Source organism: Clavelina lepadiformis, chromosome 8, assembly GCF_947623445.1.
Source record: "Clavelina lepadiformis chromosome 8, kaClaLepa1.1, whole genome shotgun sequence".
Lineage (NCBI taxonomy): Eukaryota > Metazoa > Chordata > Ascidiacea > Aplousobranchia > Clavelinidae > Clavelina > Clavelina lepadiformis.
This window is the reverse complement of record NC_135247.1, coordinates 15,478,998-15,498,774: the sequence shown is the minus strand read 5'-3', so window position 1 is coordinate 15,498,774 and position 19,777 is coordinate 15,478,998. Positions and strand designations below refer to the sequence as shown.

General features: G+C 36.1%; 3 protein-coding genes across 4 annotated transcripts; 2 read left to right on the top strand and 1 right to left on the bottom strand.

Moving 5' to 3' along the window:
* Positions 1–519: 519 nt before the first annotated feature.
* LOC143469268 (N-acetylgalactosaminyltransferase 7-like) lies at positions 520–7,804 on the bottom strand. Its single transcript, XM_076966909.1, has 14 exons — positions 6,458–7,804; positions 6,262–6,354; positions 5,741–5,817; positions 5,505–5,657; positions 5,223–5,389; positions 4,745–4,872; positions 3,954–4,216; positions 3,718–3,835; positions 3,283–3,405; positions 3,040–3,095; positions 2,663–2,785; positions 2,184–2,325; positions 1,275–1,427; positions 520–1,005 (listed from the first exon to the last, which is right to left on the bottom strand). Exons 1-14 carry the CDS (start codon positions 6,620–6,622, stop codon positions 811–813), a joined length of 1,956 nt encoding a protein of 651 aa, XP_076823024.1. The 5' UTR covers positions 6,623–7,804; the 3' UTR covers positions 520–810.
* A 2,776-nt stretch (positions 7,805–10,580) lies between these two features.
* On the top strand, positions 10,581–13,349 carry LOC143469901 (uncharacterized). Its single transcript, XM_076967788.1, has 6 exons — positions 10,581–11,256; positions 11,590–11,654; positions 11,825–11,928; positions 12,038–12,235; positions 12,377–12,446; positions 12,607–13,349. The coding sequence occupies exons 1-6, from the start codon at positions 10,686–10,688 to the stop codon at positions 12,757–12,759; spliced, it is 1,161 nt and encodes a 386-aa protein (XP_076823903.1). The 5' UTR covers positions 10,581–10,685; the 3' UTR covers positions 12,760–13,349.
* Positions 13,350–13,416: 67 nt separating this feature from the next.
* LOC143469897 (GPI ethanolamine phosphate transferase 2, catalytic subunit-like) lies at positions 13,417–19,666 on the top strand. Of its 2 annotated transcripts, XM_076967781.1 has the most exons (14): positions 13,417–13,552; positions 13,670–13,802; positions 13,974–14,173; positions 14,276–14,488; positions 14,634–14,825; positions 15,496–15,620; positions 15,753–15,876; positions 15,984–16,114; positions 16,297–16,468; positions 16,592–17,189; positions 17,292–17,502; positions 17,640–18,078; positions 18,359–18,536; positions 18,964–19,666. In XM_076967781.1, the coding sequence occupies exons 1-14, from the start codon at positions 13,460–13,462 to the stop codon at positions 19,188–19,190; spliced, it is 3,036 nt and encodes a 1,011-aa protein (XP_076823896.1). In that variant the 5' UTR covers positions 13,417–13,459; the 3' UTR covers positions 19,191–19,666. The 2 variants fall into 2 exon arrangements, with proteins under 2 accessions (XP_076823896.1, XP_076823897.1); XM_076967782.1 differs by lacking the exons at positions 13,417–13,552; positions 13,670–13,802 and having other exon boundaries at positions 14,025–14,166.
* The last annotated feature ends 111 nt before the right edge of the window (positions 19,667–19,777 follow it).

Sequence of the window (19,777 nt, the reverse complement as noted above, 5' to 3'; positions counted from 1 at the left end):
TTCCGATATTTCTTCAACAAAAGCTTCATCAACAACACCAGCATCGAACATGAAAGCCACTCTTCTCAAACGCGCTCTGCCCTCTCTAACATCATCAGGAACTGTTGGTTTTTGAAAAAACGTAGTCTTGGCCTTAGGCCTACTACTTCGGGCAGGGGCGCTAAGGGTAGAAAACGCTCGTTTTTTTACAGCTAATTTGGTTTCTGTATTAAGTAAAGCATCAGGGGCAGTGACTGGCCTTGTTTTGGTCTTTCTTTCATCCTGACCACTGCTAGCTCTCCAAGGATACTTTGGCGTCGACAAACGCTTTATAGCCTCTGTCCTGGTCTCTCGTTTCTTCTTAAATCTAGTTTCCAAACTGCCAAACTGATTCATGCTGTTTGATTATGAAGCCAAAGAACGCGATATTATGGTCGTCACGGATTAATATGTCTCTTGGAGGGTCCTTGAAGGTTGCATCACAAACGCTTCTCTATTACGTCAACCGTGAATACCAATCAAACGCGTGGAAACAATAAATAGCGACAAAAGTTGAAGCACTTTATTACATACATTATACACGACGGTATATAAATAGAAACAAAAAAGCAGTTACAGTGAAGGTAGTGCTCGATCGGCTCAAAAACGTTCCATAATTCAGGAAATAACTGCTTGATTTCAACAAACTTTGAAGCCCTACTGCAATAATATTCAATCTAGCAAAGCTACTGGTAATAGAAGCTTCTAAAGAGACTGCTGGTCTAATATCTATAGCGACGTTACTGCCCTGATGGAAGAAATATCGTACCAGGTGAGGCTTCTAGCTAATGATCAGACGTCAACTACAAAAGCTGCTTTGTGCAAATTGGTGTTGAAGGTGGCAAGTTGTGTAATATTGACATTGGTCCATGTCCACAGTTGATTGACATTGTTATGGTTGCATTCGCGCGCGTAAACCTTCGACTCCCCTGGCGATGCTTCCAAGCATGACGACGACACAGAGTGGTATAATTGTCGGAGATCGTACTGGATAAGTAAAGATGACATAATGATGATGATGTATTAGCAATTGAACGTTCAAACGAACAAGTAAAATTTAGACAATGAAGGTTTATCTCATTCATATCGATTCTTTACTTTTTTTACAAAGGAAAAATCAGTAAAACACCACACCCACTCTTATGCAACATTCATAAAAAGCTGATGATAGGGCAGAAACTTATTTATTTAAAGAAAAATTTCGTTAAAACAAAGAAGCATAGTTTACATACGGGAATCATCCCTATATCACTTACAATATACTTCCAAAGTTGGTTTCCTTGCATGTGATGACATTCCCAAAAAGAAGCCACGTTATCTCGACCAACACAGTCAAGGCAAACTTTTCTGGCATGGTCAGGGCTACCAATGCCTGGTCTTATATCCTCATGCCACGTCAACCACCAATTCTAACAAATTAACAACTAACTTTAGCTGACTGTGCAAATGAATATTGATATCTACAACTAAAATTTGGTAACGTTTTTTGTTAGTATGGAAAAACTGGAAAACCGTAAAAAAGTATTTAATATTGGCATTTATTTAACGAAACCAGACAATCACCCTCATTGTCGTGACACTATGATTTCAAGTAAAACACTTGCTAGGACAAAAGTAGATAGAAATAAAATAGTTTAAGTTTCAGGTTTTACCATAAGATAAACGATGCGAAACAACTTTGAACAGAGCACCGTGTTATTACTTGCAGTTAGAAGTGCCACACCCGGAGTGCCTGTGACATTGCGCTCAAAGGTGATTCAAACATGATAGGGCAACTTTTGCAGTACAGTATTTATGCAACTAGATTCACCATGTGTAGCAGCATATTGCGCACTGACGCTAATCTAATTGAACGCATGTTGTTTTTTACTTTTGTAATTTAAACAAAACATGGAGTAGGTTTAAATAAAATGAGATAATGAAAGGTATGGTGGATTGAAATGTACACTGCTTCATGTTTCAATCTTAAGGTGAAGTAATGCTTGAAAATTGAATTAAAAATGACATGGAACTGCATACAAACTTAAGCATGCAAAGGAACCTCCACAGTGCATTGTGAAGCTCGATTTTAGAAACTAGTAAGCCGGAAATCATACACCAGCAGTTTATTTACAGCGGTAAACAATCATATACATGGGGGTGTAGATTCTCAAAGATAAGCTTACCAGTTCACCTCCAGCCTTGTCACAATCACTGACATATATCGGAGAACCGGAACCACCATTTTTTCCATCCAAACATTTATTTGTTCCAATATTTTTCAACTGACCAGATGCACCACTAGGTGGCTCAACTAACGGGAAATGCCTGCGAAAAGAATGAATTTCTCAAGTGCAATTCTACTTTTTTACAACTATGTTTTTAAACAATATACTGAAATTGATAACTAACATTAACGTTAGCATTAGGTAATAGTTACTAACATTAGTGTTACTAAATCGTACTAGTACTAACGTAATACTGAAATTGAATATAGATGCTGTAAGACACATTATACATCTTTTATATATATAAAGTCTTCGCTGATATTCTTAAACAACTAACAATAAAAAAAGTGATGGATTTTGAATTAAAAGTTCAAAAAAATCAATCTATCTGACCAAATGATAAAAATAATGGTAAAAAACTATGTCATGAATTTTACTTTGGTATATCGTAAGCAATTTCCTTCATGAACCAGTCAAACGAACGACATTGTAATGTCTGCCGAATTGCTTTTTGTTTCGTTAAATCACCTGTGTCGATTCTTTTCACTTCCGGACGTCTCCTGAAAATAAAAAGAAGAAAAACTTTGTAGTTAAGTAGTTACTTTGTTGTAAGAGATACTTTGTAGTTTTCATGTATTTATCACCACATAGTATATATAATTACATACACACCGTCTACGAAGCTGATGGTGGCTGAACTGTGTTAACCCAGCATATAGTAATATTTATCAATGTAGAGCAAAACGGATTTTGTTACAAAATAACAACAGATATAATCAGCGGAAATAATTTCAAGTTGATATATAAAACTTACATATAAAAATATTGGCTGTATTCATCCCACCAAGTTTCAATGACTCGCTTGTAGTTCTAAAAATGAAACATAATTTTAAACAATCGCGAGCAAAGCACAGAATCGCTTGATTGATAAAATTATTACATTTATATGCAAGTTTGTCAAAGTAAAAAGCTTTAGTGATTTCATCTTCAAAGTTCTGATAAAAAGCATTTAAATGACAAATGATTAAATGGCCAGATCTTGTAGGAAGAGATTTACCCTGAGGACAGCATCTTTAGCCACATAAGCAGGCGGGGGATTACCATTCCAGCCTGGAAGCCGATAAACGTGACCAACCCTGCTGCAGGGGACAAACAAAAGTTGACCGCCACACATCCATACCTAAAACATAACAACCCTAATGTTGCTGTAGAAATTGCTAATGACACGTTCTCTGATCTCGTTCTTACAAAACAACTAATTAAGCTTATTTTTAAATATTGTGTAAATAAATACACAGTTTTACTTACAAAAAATTTTATACCATACATTTAGTTATTGAGGAGAACATTTATGTTTGAATGGAGCATTTTAGCTACACTTGTACAAGAACATAGAAACTGTACTCTTGGAACATCAAGAGACATTTTCAAATTACCATAATCATATCTTTCTACTTTTTTCCTCATGTTATTAGCACTACAGAAGACCAACCTTGTAAGAGAGCTCAAAGTTTTCACCACCCCAAATTTCAAGTCCATCATCGTAAAGCCCAATCTCAAAAAAGAAATCTCTATCGATTGCAAATAATCCTCCAGCCATAGCAGGTGATCTAAATTACATTTTTGCCATTATTTGGCATTTTGTTTGCCTGTTTATAGCATCAACTTACAAATCTGATGTTGTGTTAAAGCTGTAAGGTATAAATCCAAAAATATAATGCAACCAACCTGTATGGCTGAGTTAACTGCTTTCTATTTGCTTTTTCGACTTTAGTAAGTGGAATTCTCTTCCATTGAAAACTCCAGTCCCATGCACCCCTAGCAAGCCCATCAGAATCTCCGCCTGCTTGCTCAGTGAAAGTGTATTTATTTCCATCAATCACATCTATCAAGGGGACCGTGCACGCTCGGCGGTCATTCAAAATTGGGGTAATAAGCGGAGGTAGCCAGTTGGGCTCTGCTTCACAATGCGCATCCAAGTAGATGAGAATCTGCATGAGTATAGGAGAATGTTATCTTAGAGGTTGGAGTCTAAGAATACATATTTTTGCCTGAGGGTGTGTGGAAAGTGGACCTTAAAGCTAAGTTCACATTTTAGATCACATACTACAGAATATATACTGTATATATATATATATATACATAAAAAATATATATATATATTTTATTTTTAACTTTAATGAAAAATAAAATAAGTAAACATTAACATTTAACAACTGAACAAATACGAAATACTAAAATGATAGACTGCACTTTTATCCCCTACTAACATTGACAACTCACAAATTTGGAATGACATTTTATGGCTAATTGTTTATGTATTGTAAAGTGTGGGTACTGGTTATCATGTAAAGTGCTGCAAGATGTGTATTGTAACATACCTCTTGCATTTAAAACGTTTATTATAAATAAAAAAAAACGAGCCAAAAACCCATACACAAACATATGACTGAATTTAATCACACATAAAACACCATGTAGCTGTTGCATGACAAAGGAAAAGAAAATAAAAGTTCTACCTCTCCTGTAGATTTCTTAGCACCAATACTTCTTGCTCTAATCAGACCTTCTCTTCTTGAGTTACGATAAAGTTTGACCAAACCATTAAATTTGATAATGTATTCATCCAATTTTGAGCCGAGGTGATCTATAAATAAATTATAATTGTACAGAAAGTGTTTACCAAGCTGTTACATTCACTTATTTATACAAAATATAATATATGATGCATAGCAACATATAGGTTATCAACTATAAGCTGAATGCAAAATTGTTATTACATGGAAAGCACTGGAATACAGATAGTAAAATTAGATAAAAAAAAGTAGTAAACAATTTACTAAATATGATAAAAAATTTGCAGTACTGAACTTGATGCTGCATTACTATATACCATATTACTTTGAAAACAATACACACCACACTACCGATAAAAAGATAGATAAGTGATAAAATTAGTACATTAGCCCCAACCTGTAACTGTGCCAATCTACTAACCTTTGTGGCTGCCATCATCAATCATAACGATTTCATGCAAGTATTCCTTTGGCGTGTAGTTGATAACATTGTGTACAGTTCGCATCAGTGGTGACCATGCTTCATTATGAAATACGATCACAACACTAACTGTGGTAAGGCGAGGCGGATAATCCCAATGCTTACACCTAGATGACAATGCATGTTAAATGGGAACAGATGCTCTGCAATTCACCTTAAATACACAAATGAAATAAAATATACGCAAACAAACATAATTTAAAACATGGAAAACATTCTTACTGGGTATGGCGGAGATCTTTTGGTGCCCGATCAAGCGAAACTCTGTCGCTTGCAATTGTGTTAAACCCAAACTCAGCAATGACACCCTTCACTGCAGTTTCTAACGATGCGTCCAGCAATACTTCTTCACCATATTCGCCAGCTCCAGCCCGTCTGTTGTGTTATGATAACAGTTATGACATGTGGGTAAACGTAAAGGAAACAAATGTCAGATCACAATGAATGAATCAACCTACTTCTGATCTGGGGTTTGCGACTCATAGTTGCCCAATCGATCAGGAACGTACTTTGGATAGTCAAAATCACCAGGCCCCTACTAACAAACTATTAATTAATACTAACACAAACAGTAAAAAGTTAAATTAACTTAACTAAACTGATCAAAGTCAATAATAACCACATAGATGTGAAAGTATTTTTTAATTCTATGCCATTTAGTTATTATATTGCTTATACGTCACAATAAAAAACAAACGTTTTATCGGCTTATAAAGCGAAATTTGATATGCACATAATAAAAATGAGATGGTTATAAATGTGGTATCATTAGCATAGAGAATTACATTGACTCTGGGCAAGAACTTAGCTTCCAATTAACAATCAAAACTTTATATAACATCTGCACTTAAGTAACAAAAGTCATATATAAATCATTTCAAAAGCTAAATATGAAAAAACATAACAAGTCAAACTTCAAATACAACAGAAGACAAGTAGGTGAGAAATTAGATTAACTAAAACTAAAAAGGATGCTTACCCTTTTTTCCCAACTGAAAGGTAAAGCATCTTTTCCAACAGGTAACAATTGATCGTTTGGAAAATTTTTATGACCAGCATCATTATGGTATTCCTGCAAAACATAATCGTAAGATATGGTTTTCAAATCGTTGCATGACAAAAAATATTTGATAGAAACCGTTTAATCAACTGCAATTTTATTTGATTTTATTTACCTCTTTTTGTGCGCGTACGTTTTCATGATAGTCAAATTGGTCTGGTCTATTACGACTTGTGTGTTTCGTTGCTTCATCTTGATGAAACATGAAGAAATAATAAGCAAAGGAAACACAGGAAAGTAGGAGCACAATTTTGATTAAATTCTTTGCACGCCACCTCATGATTGGGGTTATCTTATTATTCTAATTGAGCCTTTGAGGACTATAGAAGACAAGCTATTGCCACTACGAATACAAGCAAAATGTGACAATGACTGCTTGCCTGATTAAGTAGAAAGTAATTATTTCACCTTAAGTAAGTCACGCCTTTTGTTAAAGATAAGCGGTTAGGTTAGGAGAATGGGTATAAAAAAGTTGATTTTAGGTATTTAGGGCCTATATCACGCTAGATTTAGGTTAAGTTTATTCTCTGCTATTACATTTAAGTTAAGTTAACAAGAAACTGTAAAAATTACATCAAACGTACAATTTATCCCAGTGAAATAGTGGCAGCCAATTAGTTAATAATGGCAGAAATGCAGAATACCAAGTAAGTGCCATATTGTGTTAAATCCAAAATTTTGTTTTCAAACAAAATTAGAAGTAATTATTCAAATCAAACGTAAGATAGCAAGTACACAAAACCTAATCAATTTACGTAAGATACACTAGGTAAAAACCAGGGCTTTGGAGCAGGAGCAAGGAGCCGTGCATTTTCAACGGAGCTGGAGCTCTAGGAGAAATTCAAATGGAGCTGGAGCCAGTTGTTTGAAAAATAGCTCCGGCTCCGATGTATTTCGTAAGATTTAAGATGCTCGATGAAAAAAGACTTGATAGAGGCAATATTATTCCTTCAAACGAATGGTTTTTGAACACTTCTTTGTGCAGAATCAAATATTTTGTGTTCATTGATTGTGTTATTTTGTTTGTGATTATTTTTAAACGCTAGATATTCCAAATTGAGCGTTTATCCTTAAACCTCAGTTTTTGACGTAATGGAGCCGGAGCAGTGGTATCAATGAGCTCCGAAGCTGGAGCTGGAGCAATTTAACACTTATGCCAGCTTCAAAGCCCTGGGTAAAACAAAAGTTTAAAAATAAAGGTAAATATATGCTATACTGAAAAAAACAAGTGCAAAACAACACAGAGTAAATGTAGAACTTGTCAAAAATGCTCGAAGTATGTAGGCCTATATTAACTATTGGGTCCAGTATACAAGTGCACAACCAGATGACGTCACAATTTGAATACCTGGGGTCTGGTATACAAAAAGGCATCTTGTGGTTATGCATTTGTAAAGTAGACCCGAATAAATGAATAGACCATTTCCGAGTTACCGACGCCATTTTTTGTGGGTAGCAAGATTTTTTCGATCGTTTATACTTAACAATGGAAATTTTCGATCCACTTTGTAACGCACAAACGTTCTGGGCATTGGATTGTAAAGATTTCGCACAGCTGAGTAGCATATGAATTCCTTTGATTCCTAAAATAAGAACTAGGCAACATACTTTCAAACATTTTTTTATCGCTTAAAGGAATTCATATGCAACTCACCTTTTGAAATCTTTTACATCCAATGGCCAGAACGTTTGTACTTTACAAAGTGGATCAAAAATTTCCATTGTTAAGTATAGACGATCGAAAAAATCTTGCCATCCAGAAAATAACTCGGAAAGGGCCATTTCGGCAATGGTGGTACAACAACTAGGGCTATTCAATAAGCTATAAACCTACTAACACCCTGCGGACCACCAGCCTTCTCAGGCTTCAAATATGCCTACGTCAGTACGTCAAGCGCGATCACACATCAGTGATCGCAAGTCAAAAATAACAACTGCCAACTCGTCAACAATATCTTCCGGTAGCTGGAGATAGTGAGTTGTAATCATAGATATCCCATACTGCATACCCAAATCAAGATGTTAAACCAAAGATCACTAAGATATCTGAAATATATGAAAATAAAATATTGGAGAATATCTGAAAGGTTCCATTCACAGTTTAATTTATCTAGAGCGGCATATTAATAATTTGGATTAGATGTTGTTATTTTTGATCAGAGATCAGCTAGGCCTATGTGCGAGTTTTTGCAGCGCGATCAATGATCTGATTCATGATCTGATCTGTGATCCGACATTCTGCATAAAAAGTTTATAACCAAAGTATAGTAAAACATATAATATTTTATGTTGCAGACATTATCTTTTTGTATACTATGCTATAACCCTTTTTGTCCGTACACGAAAGATAGAAATCTGATAGATCACGGTGCAAACCTACTGTAGGCTTATCTACCGGTTTAAACAGGTGCAGGTGCCAGGTGGCTTGCAAGATATGCCAAAAGTTTTTCGATAAGTATAATGCCGCAAGGGTGTTCTGCAGTTTTATTGAAGGGACCAAACAGAAGTGCTTTCGCGTTACAGGTATGAAAAGTGCGAAAGCCGAACAATCTATTACTATTAGGCTAATTGGAAATGTGGGCTACGCCCAGCACACAGCGACACGGTCGCCCAAGCCGCGCAGTTACTAATTGGCACTTGACCTATGTCAAGATATTGCAAATATTAATTTAAAGTGAGAAAATACTGAACTATGTTATTCCAACTGTTGCAGTGATTGGTATTGCATCGCGATACTAAGGGTATAGTTAGTAAAAGCTGGAGGTCCGTAGATGAGATTAGATATAGCCAAAAATGCTTTTTAATTGAACATGCTTATGCCCAGGTTTTGCTCAATTTACATTTGAGCACAAGAACAGTGTTAAGTGTAGAAAACTGAAAGTAAGGAAACCTAAAGACCAGCAGACTGCAGAATCCCGTATGGAAAGAAAGAGTTGTGCACCGGACATGTCCGATGCACAACATAGCTATCTGGTGCAAAAAATGGGTCAAAAACGCTACTTTGTATAAGCTAACTAATTCCCAAACTGGATCATCTGGTGCGCATTCGCACATACCGGTGCACACTTTTTGTTGTCTACTAGTGCACACCAGTCTTTGAAAATTACGCTACCCGGTGCACAAAAAACTTACATTTCGTACTGGTGCGTTTGTTACTTTGGCATAGGTGCACTCAATATTGCTTTTGATGAGCTTCAGTGCCGCACTTAAGGTGCGTTATTTTTCACTTTATATCGTGGACAAAACTTCTGTGCACTCAGTTCTCAATTGATTTAAAAATTAAATAAGTCAAACTGTGTAATTACACGCTTCAGTGCACACTTGCATTGCGTCTGAGCAGTTTTGCGTACAGCACTTTTCATTTCTGTTTTTTTAGCACACCCAAGATTTTGCCGAAAACGGTCGTACTTGGGCTAGACTAGCTTTTAGCTACCTGTGGCAGATCCGGACATCCGTGATTTACTATGCACCGATACTAAGCGTAAAAGTCAGTACTCAAACTCCTCCTATATCGCTGTGCACCATAGTGAAAAGTAAGGCACTTGCACGCCAAACTTTTTTATCTTCACTCCAATTTACCATAGTGTTGTAGTGATTGGGCTCGCCTGCCACTTGGCAATATCCAAAGAGATGCAGTCGGCTCACACCTCGGTAGTTATTAGCAATGGCCTCTGATAACAATCTCAAACTGTCTCAAACATTGTAATTTACCATTGAAATAGTTTGATACTTTATTCCGTCATTTCTTGCTTTTGTTTCTTACCATAGTTGTGAGGGACAAAATATTGTACTGAGGATTACGGTTGATACCAACATATTAGCAACAATCACAACTTTTCATAATAGAGCTTTCCATTACCTTGAATGTGAGCTTTTCAATAAAATAAAAATAGATCACCGATATAGAAATCACTAGAGTTAAAAATTTTCTCTTTCAAACTCTTATGTTTGATTGTTTCCTGTTTATTAAATACTTTCTGCAATCATTGCAATGGAATCTCATTAATCCAAACAATTTTCACACCTGAGTATTGAGTTGCTTAAGTGAGGTTTCCAAAATAATGAAGGTTTAAATAAAAATCGTAACTTATGGTGATGGTGGATGATCACAACTTATGGTTTCAGATAAATGACTTCTGGAATAATGAGATTCTGAAACTTTTTTGTTTTTCATTTGCGCTGTTTTAGGCAGTATATTATATATATGGGTGCAAGTATGATTAATATAGTTTTATAATTTTATCATTGTGTCCATAGATGAAACTGTATTTAGCACTTTAATGCAGCAATTCAAATGTCACAAAGTAAGCTAATGTGATAAAATTAGTTTGTTATTTGATGAAATGTTAGAACAGAAGTTTCTGCTTTTAAAGATGATACGTTGGCATCATGCAATGACTGCAATACCTGTGAAATATTTATGGGGATACTCACAATGTCGGAGTTCTATGCCACAAAGTAGAATCATTGCATGTTGCAGGCATTCGTTACCTCAAGCACAAGAAAGTTCTTACACTGTCTGGCCTCTTCACAAGCAGCTGGATTTTAAATACGGTATACCTCTGACTCTTTTACCAAATGACAACTCTGTGAAATGTTATAAATCAAAACGCTCCAAATCTGCAAGCAAAGACCACCGTCCTCAAAATTTAATGTGCTTGAATGACTTGTCTTCAACCCATGCTGCGATTCTGCAATCATTAAGAAACACTCAAGTCCCTTCTGACAAGCAATTACTACATGCAACAGAATATGGCATACATGATTGTGACTTTCTCCATGAACATATCAATAGCCTTTTTAGTGAAAGCATAATTTCAACATGTATAAAAACTGTTAACAAAGCAGATGAAGCAAAAGATTATCGAATGACATCTTTTTCTACTTCAGCATCAATTAATTCGAAGGAAAAAGGTAAGCGCTCGGTAAAAAGGGTACCCGTGATATGTGCCAGTGCTGAATAAGTTTGTGTTTATGTCCTGCACTTTTTATGATAACTTCATTTGCTACTTTCTCTGTACTACATTACAGTGCACCTGATAAAGCAAGCTGAACTATGCAAGAGCTCATGTTGAGTTACAAACAAAACTTAGCGAAGTTAATAACTGAAGTTAACAAAGTTCAGCCGCCATTAATTTCGTCTGCTACTGTTTGAATGTTTTTTGTAATTAAGCTAAAGTGATTACAAGATTTATATAAGTGGTACCAGTAAACAGAGGAAAACCTTAATACTTGTTGTTTTTACAGCTAAAGAACCTGCTGATGACCCAAAGCAGAAGCTTTTAATGCTTACTGAAAAAATAAGATCTGAGGTAAGATCTTTAATTTGAAAGCGGTGTTTGTTTGTAATTTAATTTTGTTTCAATTAAGTTGCTTGACTACTGAGCCAAGCTTGGTAATGACTAGCGCAGACAATGAAGCTAAAGATTTTCGATCCGGATTGATTTTCAATACCGGTAATTCGTAATTACAATCGTTTCAGGTACCAGGCATTTTTGACAAAGCGAGGGATTATCATGATTTTTCGATGTATACGAAACACTTAGAGTTATATGTAACCTTGAAGAAATACAAGTTCTCTACCAGGTAAGACAAGCTTTTTCCACTAATTCACAGCCCTAATTTCATTAAAGGTCAACGTTTAATAATTGAATTTAAGTATAAATGAATGACAGCAACTGTATCTCGTTTACAGTGGTCTATATAAGTACAAATTTGTGGTGTCCTTGTTTCGGAGATTACATCTTCTTTATCTGAGTAAGGCTGATGTAGAGCTTTTAAGCATTCTTCCAAATGAGGAGCAGAATACAGTTGAAGTAAGATGGAGAGTTACTGGATGGCCTCCTGTAGCAGTTCTCGCTACTTTGCTCTTTCGCTTACCGGCTAATCAAAGGTATAATATAGAGATATTTTAATTGACTTACATTGACCACGTAAACGAAGTTAAACATATTTATACTTGTTTTTGTTAGCAGTATTTGGTTCTGTGGACTTTTCCAATGAATCTGAATTTGCAAATCTTTATTATTTTTAGATATTACGATTATGTGTCCACATTGTTTGTCACAAATGATGGCCTCATTTGGCGGCATGATGTTACCAAGGTTGTACCACTATGGATAGTTATTCAAGTTTATGAAAATTGATTCCTTTTTTGTCGTGTTTTGTGCATACAAAACGTAACTTAACTGTTTTGTATATGACTGATACAAGTAGATTTGTTTTTGCCGAAGTCATTATTTTAAATGCTAAAATTTTATTTAGATAAGACGACTTTCCGATGGTGTTCCATTTCGCACAAGAGTAGAAGCTCTCAGGCAAAGAACAATAGGGGCCGTAGCAAGTTGCATTTTGCCCCATGCGTCCAGCAACTTTCGCTATAAACATCGCTTATCAAACAAAAACGTTCAAACGTAAAGTTCAGTGTTGATATCTTGCATTACTTTATTCGTCATTTTTTATTCATTCACTTCGATGTGCTACCTAAATGTGTTTAAATCTGAATGAAAATTCTGCACAGCTGTTGGTTAAGATACAGAATGTTCTGCTGCAAAAGTTTCTAACATCCTCAAAAGAGCTCTTAGTTTTCAACCTATGATGACACATTTACAATAAATGATTTATTTCCTTTAATTCTTTTTAGGTGTTGAATTTATACTTGTTGCAAGCTATGTTTGATGTCCTTGTCAGAGTCTTATGCCAGTTTTTCTATGGTTTATTTTGCAAATAAACAGATTTAAAAAATTGTCGAATTTAAAGTTAACACTGCTAATTAATGTTCCATAATCCATGCACGTTGTTGTCATAGTTTTGTGAATAACACGCTTTCTGCTTATGTATAAATACGCAAACAAATTTCTATCATCAAAACCTAATTTTGCTGTTGGCTTTTTCAATAGTATAGTATATCCTTAACAATTACTACATTTTTATTGAATTCTTTATCTACGCAATAATTTATTAGCATAGCTTGCTGTGTTGCTCCATCTGTTTCTTTTTCTCTGCAGGTATAGTTGTAAATATGTGTACATAGGTTTATACTTGCTAACAGCTGGTCTTCCAATGCACCATTGTTATGTTTGTAAATATTTTGGAAAGCATGTGAAGCCCTACAACAATGGCTTTGTTGCTGAATAATTGTACTAACGCAAAGTGGAATGTCATTATTGCTTATTTTATTAGCCTTGCTGGAGTTTTGATATTTGCAAAGGTGCGTTTACCTACCATTATGCCAACATGTACATTATACTTTAACCAAAGTTTCATAATCAATCGAAAATGTGTTACTAATCAGTAAAAACTAACTTTTGTGACTATGATTACGCAGGGTTTCTTCCCAATTAAAATCTCAACGCCAGGTCATGCTGATTACAGTGACGTTCCTCCTGTTCCTCTAGGATCTGAAGTTATCAGCAAATTACTAGAGGAGGATTTTAGCAATTTTCAAACAAGCAAATTGAGTAAGTCGAAAACTGTCATTTTGTGGTCTTCTGACGTTAGCCACTGCATTATATATTTGGCGATTTTAGCTTTCATTATTTTTTTGAAATTTATTGCTTTCTAAGTGCCAGGCAGTATTAAATAAATAAATATGTACTGTTTACCCCAAAAATTTGACTGTTGTTTTCCAGGACAAGGACAGCCCACTTACCAACAAGCACATTACAATAAATTGGTCCTTGTTGTGATTGATGCCATGAGGAGCGACTTTATTAGTGATGCTCCATACAAAAAAAACATGCCGTTTCTACAAAAGACACTTAGCAATGGAAATGCGATGGTCTTCACTGCCAATGCCAAAGCCCCCACTGTCACCATGCCTAGGTTAAAGGTTAATCATCAGCTTTTCTCTAATTTGCTTTTCTACTTCAATAAATCAGGTTTGTTGGTAGATGATGATAGATCAATAATACTAACTTGAATTGGTTACCAGGCACTTACCACTGGAAGCATTCCTGGTTATATTGATGTCATTTTTAACATGGATCAGTCGGTGGAATTAAAATCCGACAATCTAATTTCTGGACTTAAGAGAGCTGGCAAAACCATTGTTTTCTACGGAGATGATACTTGGATTCGACTTTTTCCAAACAGCTTTGCAAGATATGATGGCACTACCTCATTTTTTGTCACTGATTATACTGAGGTATTACTAAGAGGTTATATACATGAGAGGCACTAAAATCAAGTTTTAAGATTGCAATTGAAGTATGCTATATGCACATGATTATACCAAACTTTGACAATGGCCTACTATACTGCATTACGAACATGATTGTGTTCTTCGACAGGTGGATAATAATGTAACACGTCACATCGATGATGAACTGAACAAGAACAAAGACTGGGATGTGATGATATTGCACTACCTTGGATTGGACCACATTGGTCACTTAGCTGGTCCAACTTCTCCGCTAATGCCTTCTAAGTTGAAGGAGATGGATTTGGTTGTAGAAAAAGTATACTCGGCTTTGGAAAAAGAAGTAATTTTGGTTTAAATAATCTATTATTATTCTACTGGTTTATGGCTTGATCTTGTTTTACATTGCAGCAAAAATTTATTGGAAAATTTTTTTATCAGTATATAATTGCCCCTAAAAATTGACCATGGTCCACAAATCAAATATATATGTTATGATATGACTTAGTGTATAACTTGCCTTGTAGGTTTATTATTTGTTCTGATCGAAATAGTTTGATTCATTCTCAAATATAACATAATAAGTATAACAGATTGTAAAATGTTGCTGTCTAAGTTTATCAGTTATTTAAGCATTATAACTTATCAGATCACATTCTATTATCACATTCTATTTCTACGTCTTTTTAATCCATTAATTAATTATTATTTTAAGAAGATTTGGATGGTAACATCTGCTTATATACAAACCACAAATGCTAGATTGTTTTTTAACTTCAAATTTAAATGAAACAAAGTGTTAGTTGTTGCTCAGTTTTTCCCTGTATGTTCTGATTGTGAACACTGTAGGTGTAAAGTGAGCATATAACCACTCACAGCTTTCTGCTTAGGTACCAATTTGTAAATGATTGGCCACCTCAATATGGCTGTGGACAGTATGCTTGAATTTGCCAAATTTATAAAATTTGTTTCACCAAATGACCATAACATATCTTAATGTTGTTTGTATTTAGGACAAGCCTTTGCTGGTAATCACCAGCGATCACGGCATGAGTAGCCAAGGAAGCCATGGAGGGACGACCCATCCTGAAACTGCCACACCTCTTGTGTTTCTCAGCCCCAAAATTAACGAAATGGGGTGATTTATAAAGCTAGTTTAAGTAGTTTCAATTTTGCATAGTGACAGTATTCATCCATGAAAGATGATCAAGGTGCTATTGCTCCTGTTAGTTGCTTTTTTCTTATGTTATTAATTTACTTTGCACTATAGTATTCACAATAATACAAAGACAAATGACGTCGAACAAGTTGACTTCGTTTCAACCATCTCCCTCTCGATGGGTTTACCTATACCACGTGACTCCATGGGAAAACTTATTCCAGATGTTTTGCAGGTAAAATAGCTGACTGGTCAATGTCAAAATTTGCAGTAGTACCAGACCAGTTGTTTGTACTAAACGTTAGTTTGTAAACATATCTGGATATTCTTGTATATTTTCAGTTCATGGAACAAGAAGAACTTCTTCATGCAATGCAGTACAATTGTCATCAGCTGTTATCATATGCTCATAGATCGGGTAAGTTGCCTGATCCTGAGGACACTGAAAAGAATGATCCTGCTAACTTGTACAGGTAAGCTACATTGGTACTTTTCACATATAAAAGAAACTGAACAATGAAATGGTTGCTTTTTTAACTGCCTTTTACTGCCCCTAAACAATGCTACATACAACTATCAGTCTGTTAGAGAAGGGATTTTAACAATGTGGTTATAAAGTATCTTCACTGAAGATCTAAATTATTGTATATTACAGAAATGGAGTACAATTTCATAGTGTGTTTTTGTCACAAAATAAATCTGGCGTGTTTGGTGTTGCAAAGGATTATTACCAGAAATGCCAGCAAGTTACTTCGAACAAGCTCACTTCAAAGCTGGCTTCATACAATTACTTTGAAATGTTTTCAGGCTTTATTATTCTTCTGATTGTAAGTATGTAAACCTGCTGTATTATCCATGCTACTTCGCCCTGCACGAGTTTTAAACATTGTTCTGGTCTGTGAAGCAAGCAGAACCAAAGTAGCTTGGTTCATCGGCAATACTTGTTATAGGGCCTTTGTTGTGTGTTGGGGTTATGGATGGAAGCACTCCTGCAGTCTCGACATAGAACCAATGGCAATACACCATCGGCACGAAGAATAACCAGAGCAATGGTTGCTTTGGCAGTGGGTTTTTTCCTTTTCATAGCAACGTTGCCAGGAAGTAGTTTTGTTGAAGAAGAACACCAAACCTGGTACTTTCTCTCAATCTCGATGAGTTTGGGCTTGTTCATTGCGCTACTGAGGACCATCGCTAGAGTAGAGAGTAGTTCAAAGCCGGCTGCTCTCAAGACTTCAAGCTTGTACGATGCTCAGATACGAGAGGGAGATGTAGCCTTGAGGATGAGAAAAGTTGCCTCCTCAAAAACTAGAGCGTGGCATTTGGTGCAGGAAGACTCTTCTGTAGATACTGCTCACCTCCTGGAAAACGAGTCTTCCAGAGACAAGGACTTCACGGAGGATGAGAAAATAGAAGAAGAAAAGCAGCATACGGTGATAGAGCACTCTCATCGGAAATACGTAATTGCCGCTTTTGTGTTTCTCATCATCCACAGATTGTTGAGGTCGTGGAATCAGAGTGGAATCAAATATGCCACTGACCCCGATATAGGTGAACCTACAATCGCCACATTTGTCTTTGTAAAATGCGTTAAAAGTTTGCTGGCTGTAAGATGCTTTGCGGATGACTGTAAAAACCTGAGTATTTTTATAGGAGATTGGTTGAATATTCCTCAAAACAAGGTCCTTCTCTCTGGAACATCTTTCATATCACTAATGGCAGTTTTTCTTTTACTGCAACTACTTTGCTCTACAAAGGACATAGTTCGTACAATTTTGTTCGCGTTTGGAATTTGCGGAGTGTACATGTACAGACTGGCCATTGGCACTGTGTCATTTCCATGGTATTACAACACTTCAAATATGTAAGTATTTACCAGCAGGTTTTCATCGCAGGCAATTAGAATGTTTGGCTGATGCATTGAAGATTTTTTCAGCAATGCTGGAACACTCTTAAAGAACGGCCATTGCTTGCTTTAGCGATGTTTTTTTTGTTTGATAGGGGTTTAAATGAAGCGCAGATCGTTTATCTTACCATTGGCCTTCTACTCATTAAGATGCTTTATCACTGTCTCTTTCAAATTTGTGATCCGAGCCGAAAGCGCACTAGAACTCATTCCTGCACGGTGCCCGGAATCTGCCCGTGCCTGCCGCCAAAATCCAATGGAAAGTCTTTAGATTGTCTTCAGTGCGCAGTTGTTATACTGTCGGCTTTATTGCTTCGTCCGCATAATCACTGTGCTTTGGCCTTTATCTTGGCTCTGTACTGGGTCATGTTTAGGTTATTGTGGCCTCTTGTTATCGAAAATAACTTGAATATCTTGGAGCAACCGCTGTTGAAATTGAGCAGCGTCCAAAAAGATTATTTTCTTTCTCCAATTCATCTTGTGGCCCGTGTTGTTCTCTCCCATTGGTTTGGACAGATGGCTCACTATGCACTGGTATGTGAACTGCGGTTGTAGCTATTTAGTAATAGTAGTAGTACTAACTATGTAGTAGCACACGCTGAAACGTTAGATTTGAGACAAGTTTAATATCTACACTCCCACAGATGATAAAATCAGTGTCACTAAACTTTCTTTATTTCAAATGTTTATGAAGTATACAGACCAAACTTCAATATACAAACTATTAGTTAGTTATCTTATTATTTTTAGCCATGTCCAGTAAAATATTTAGTATATCACGCATTGCGCTTTGACCAAGAGTTACTGGGTTTAGGGCAATTCTAACAGCTTGGCCAGCGTCGACGTATCAGCTGCTTACGTTGGTTTGTCCGGAAGCGACGGTTGGTTTCACTTTATATGTGCTGGGATTTTGGGCGTGTATTCAACGTATGTCGGTCCAATTTTGTGGACGACTTTGTCCATGTTGGACATAATAAATTTAAATATGAACGGTGAGTATTTATTAATCCTTAGCGTCGTGTTCTTTTTTGTGCTGAATGATATTGCGTGAAATTTGTATATTAAGATTATGACCGGCGTGTTACTTCCAGGCGTAATTGCACCCATGGATGTGTTTTGTTTGTGTGGAAAAATTCTTTAACTGGTTTAGTTTCAATTATTATCTTGTAAGGCCAATTATGATTTGTTATCAAAAGTAAAAGTTTCACAATTGTTGAGTTGGGATTTAAATTTCGGATGGGTGCAATTGCACCTTGGTCCAGTTCCAAGGGATCGGTTAACATGTGATGAAAATTCTGAAAGACATAACCTTAAATAAAGCGCATGTTATGCACAACCTAATACGTGAGTAGTTTCGCGCAAAACCGAGAGAATCAAACGGCAACGAGCCCACAAAAATAATTTTTTCCATTTATGCAGAGTTCGCCGACGCAACTTACAGCCCTGGCACGGTTTCTTCAGTTAACGTGGCCATCAGCACGTTTGCGGCTCTCAGATTATTCACTCTCGCGGTCTACGTGGCAGTCGCAACCGGACACCGTTACCATCTCTTCGTGTGGAGCGTATTCTCACCAAAGTTGCTTTACGAGCTCGTGAGCACTGCTCTTAATGGCTTCCTTCTCGTTGGATTTGTCTTGTTATTGTGATTTTGAGCGTTTTTGTGGTTGATTTACGCAGTTTCGACCTATTTCGCTGTTGTAATTTGTTTTGAGGCGCAACCTTGCGGAAGTTGCCCTAGAAATGTTTGCACCTTTTTTCGCCCGATATAGCTAAAAAGTGTCCTTTTTTAGATGTAACGTATTTGCATTAGAAAGTAATTTTGCAATAAATGTTATGTTTGTTATTTTATGTCATGTTTTTTTATGTTTGTGGTTGGCAATTTATGTTACACCCAAATATGATTTGGGAATTTTTTATGGTAAAATTAATTGACAGCTTTTTTATGTGCATATGTTCACGCATATTAATTCGTTAGGTTTAGTAGGTAAGTCGGCACCATAAAATTACACGTATTTTAAGCCGCTATTATTCTCCTCCATTACTGTTTTCAGATTTCCTTTGTGCTAAAAGAGTTTCTCATGCGTTCAAACACAATAAAAGTCCCAAATGTCTACCAACTTAACTTCCATCTGACTCTTTCCATTGCTATTGCATTGGTTCCAATTGCTTCCGCCCGGCTGGGTCTAAGTCATATCCTGTGCCCGATCAAACTTGCTGGATTACACCTGAATGC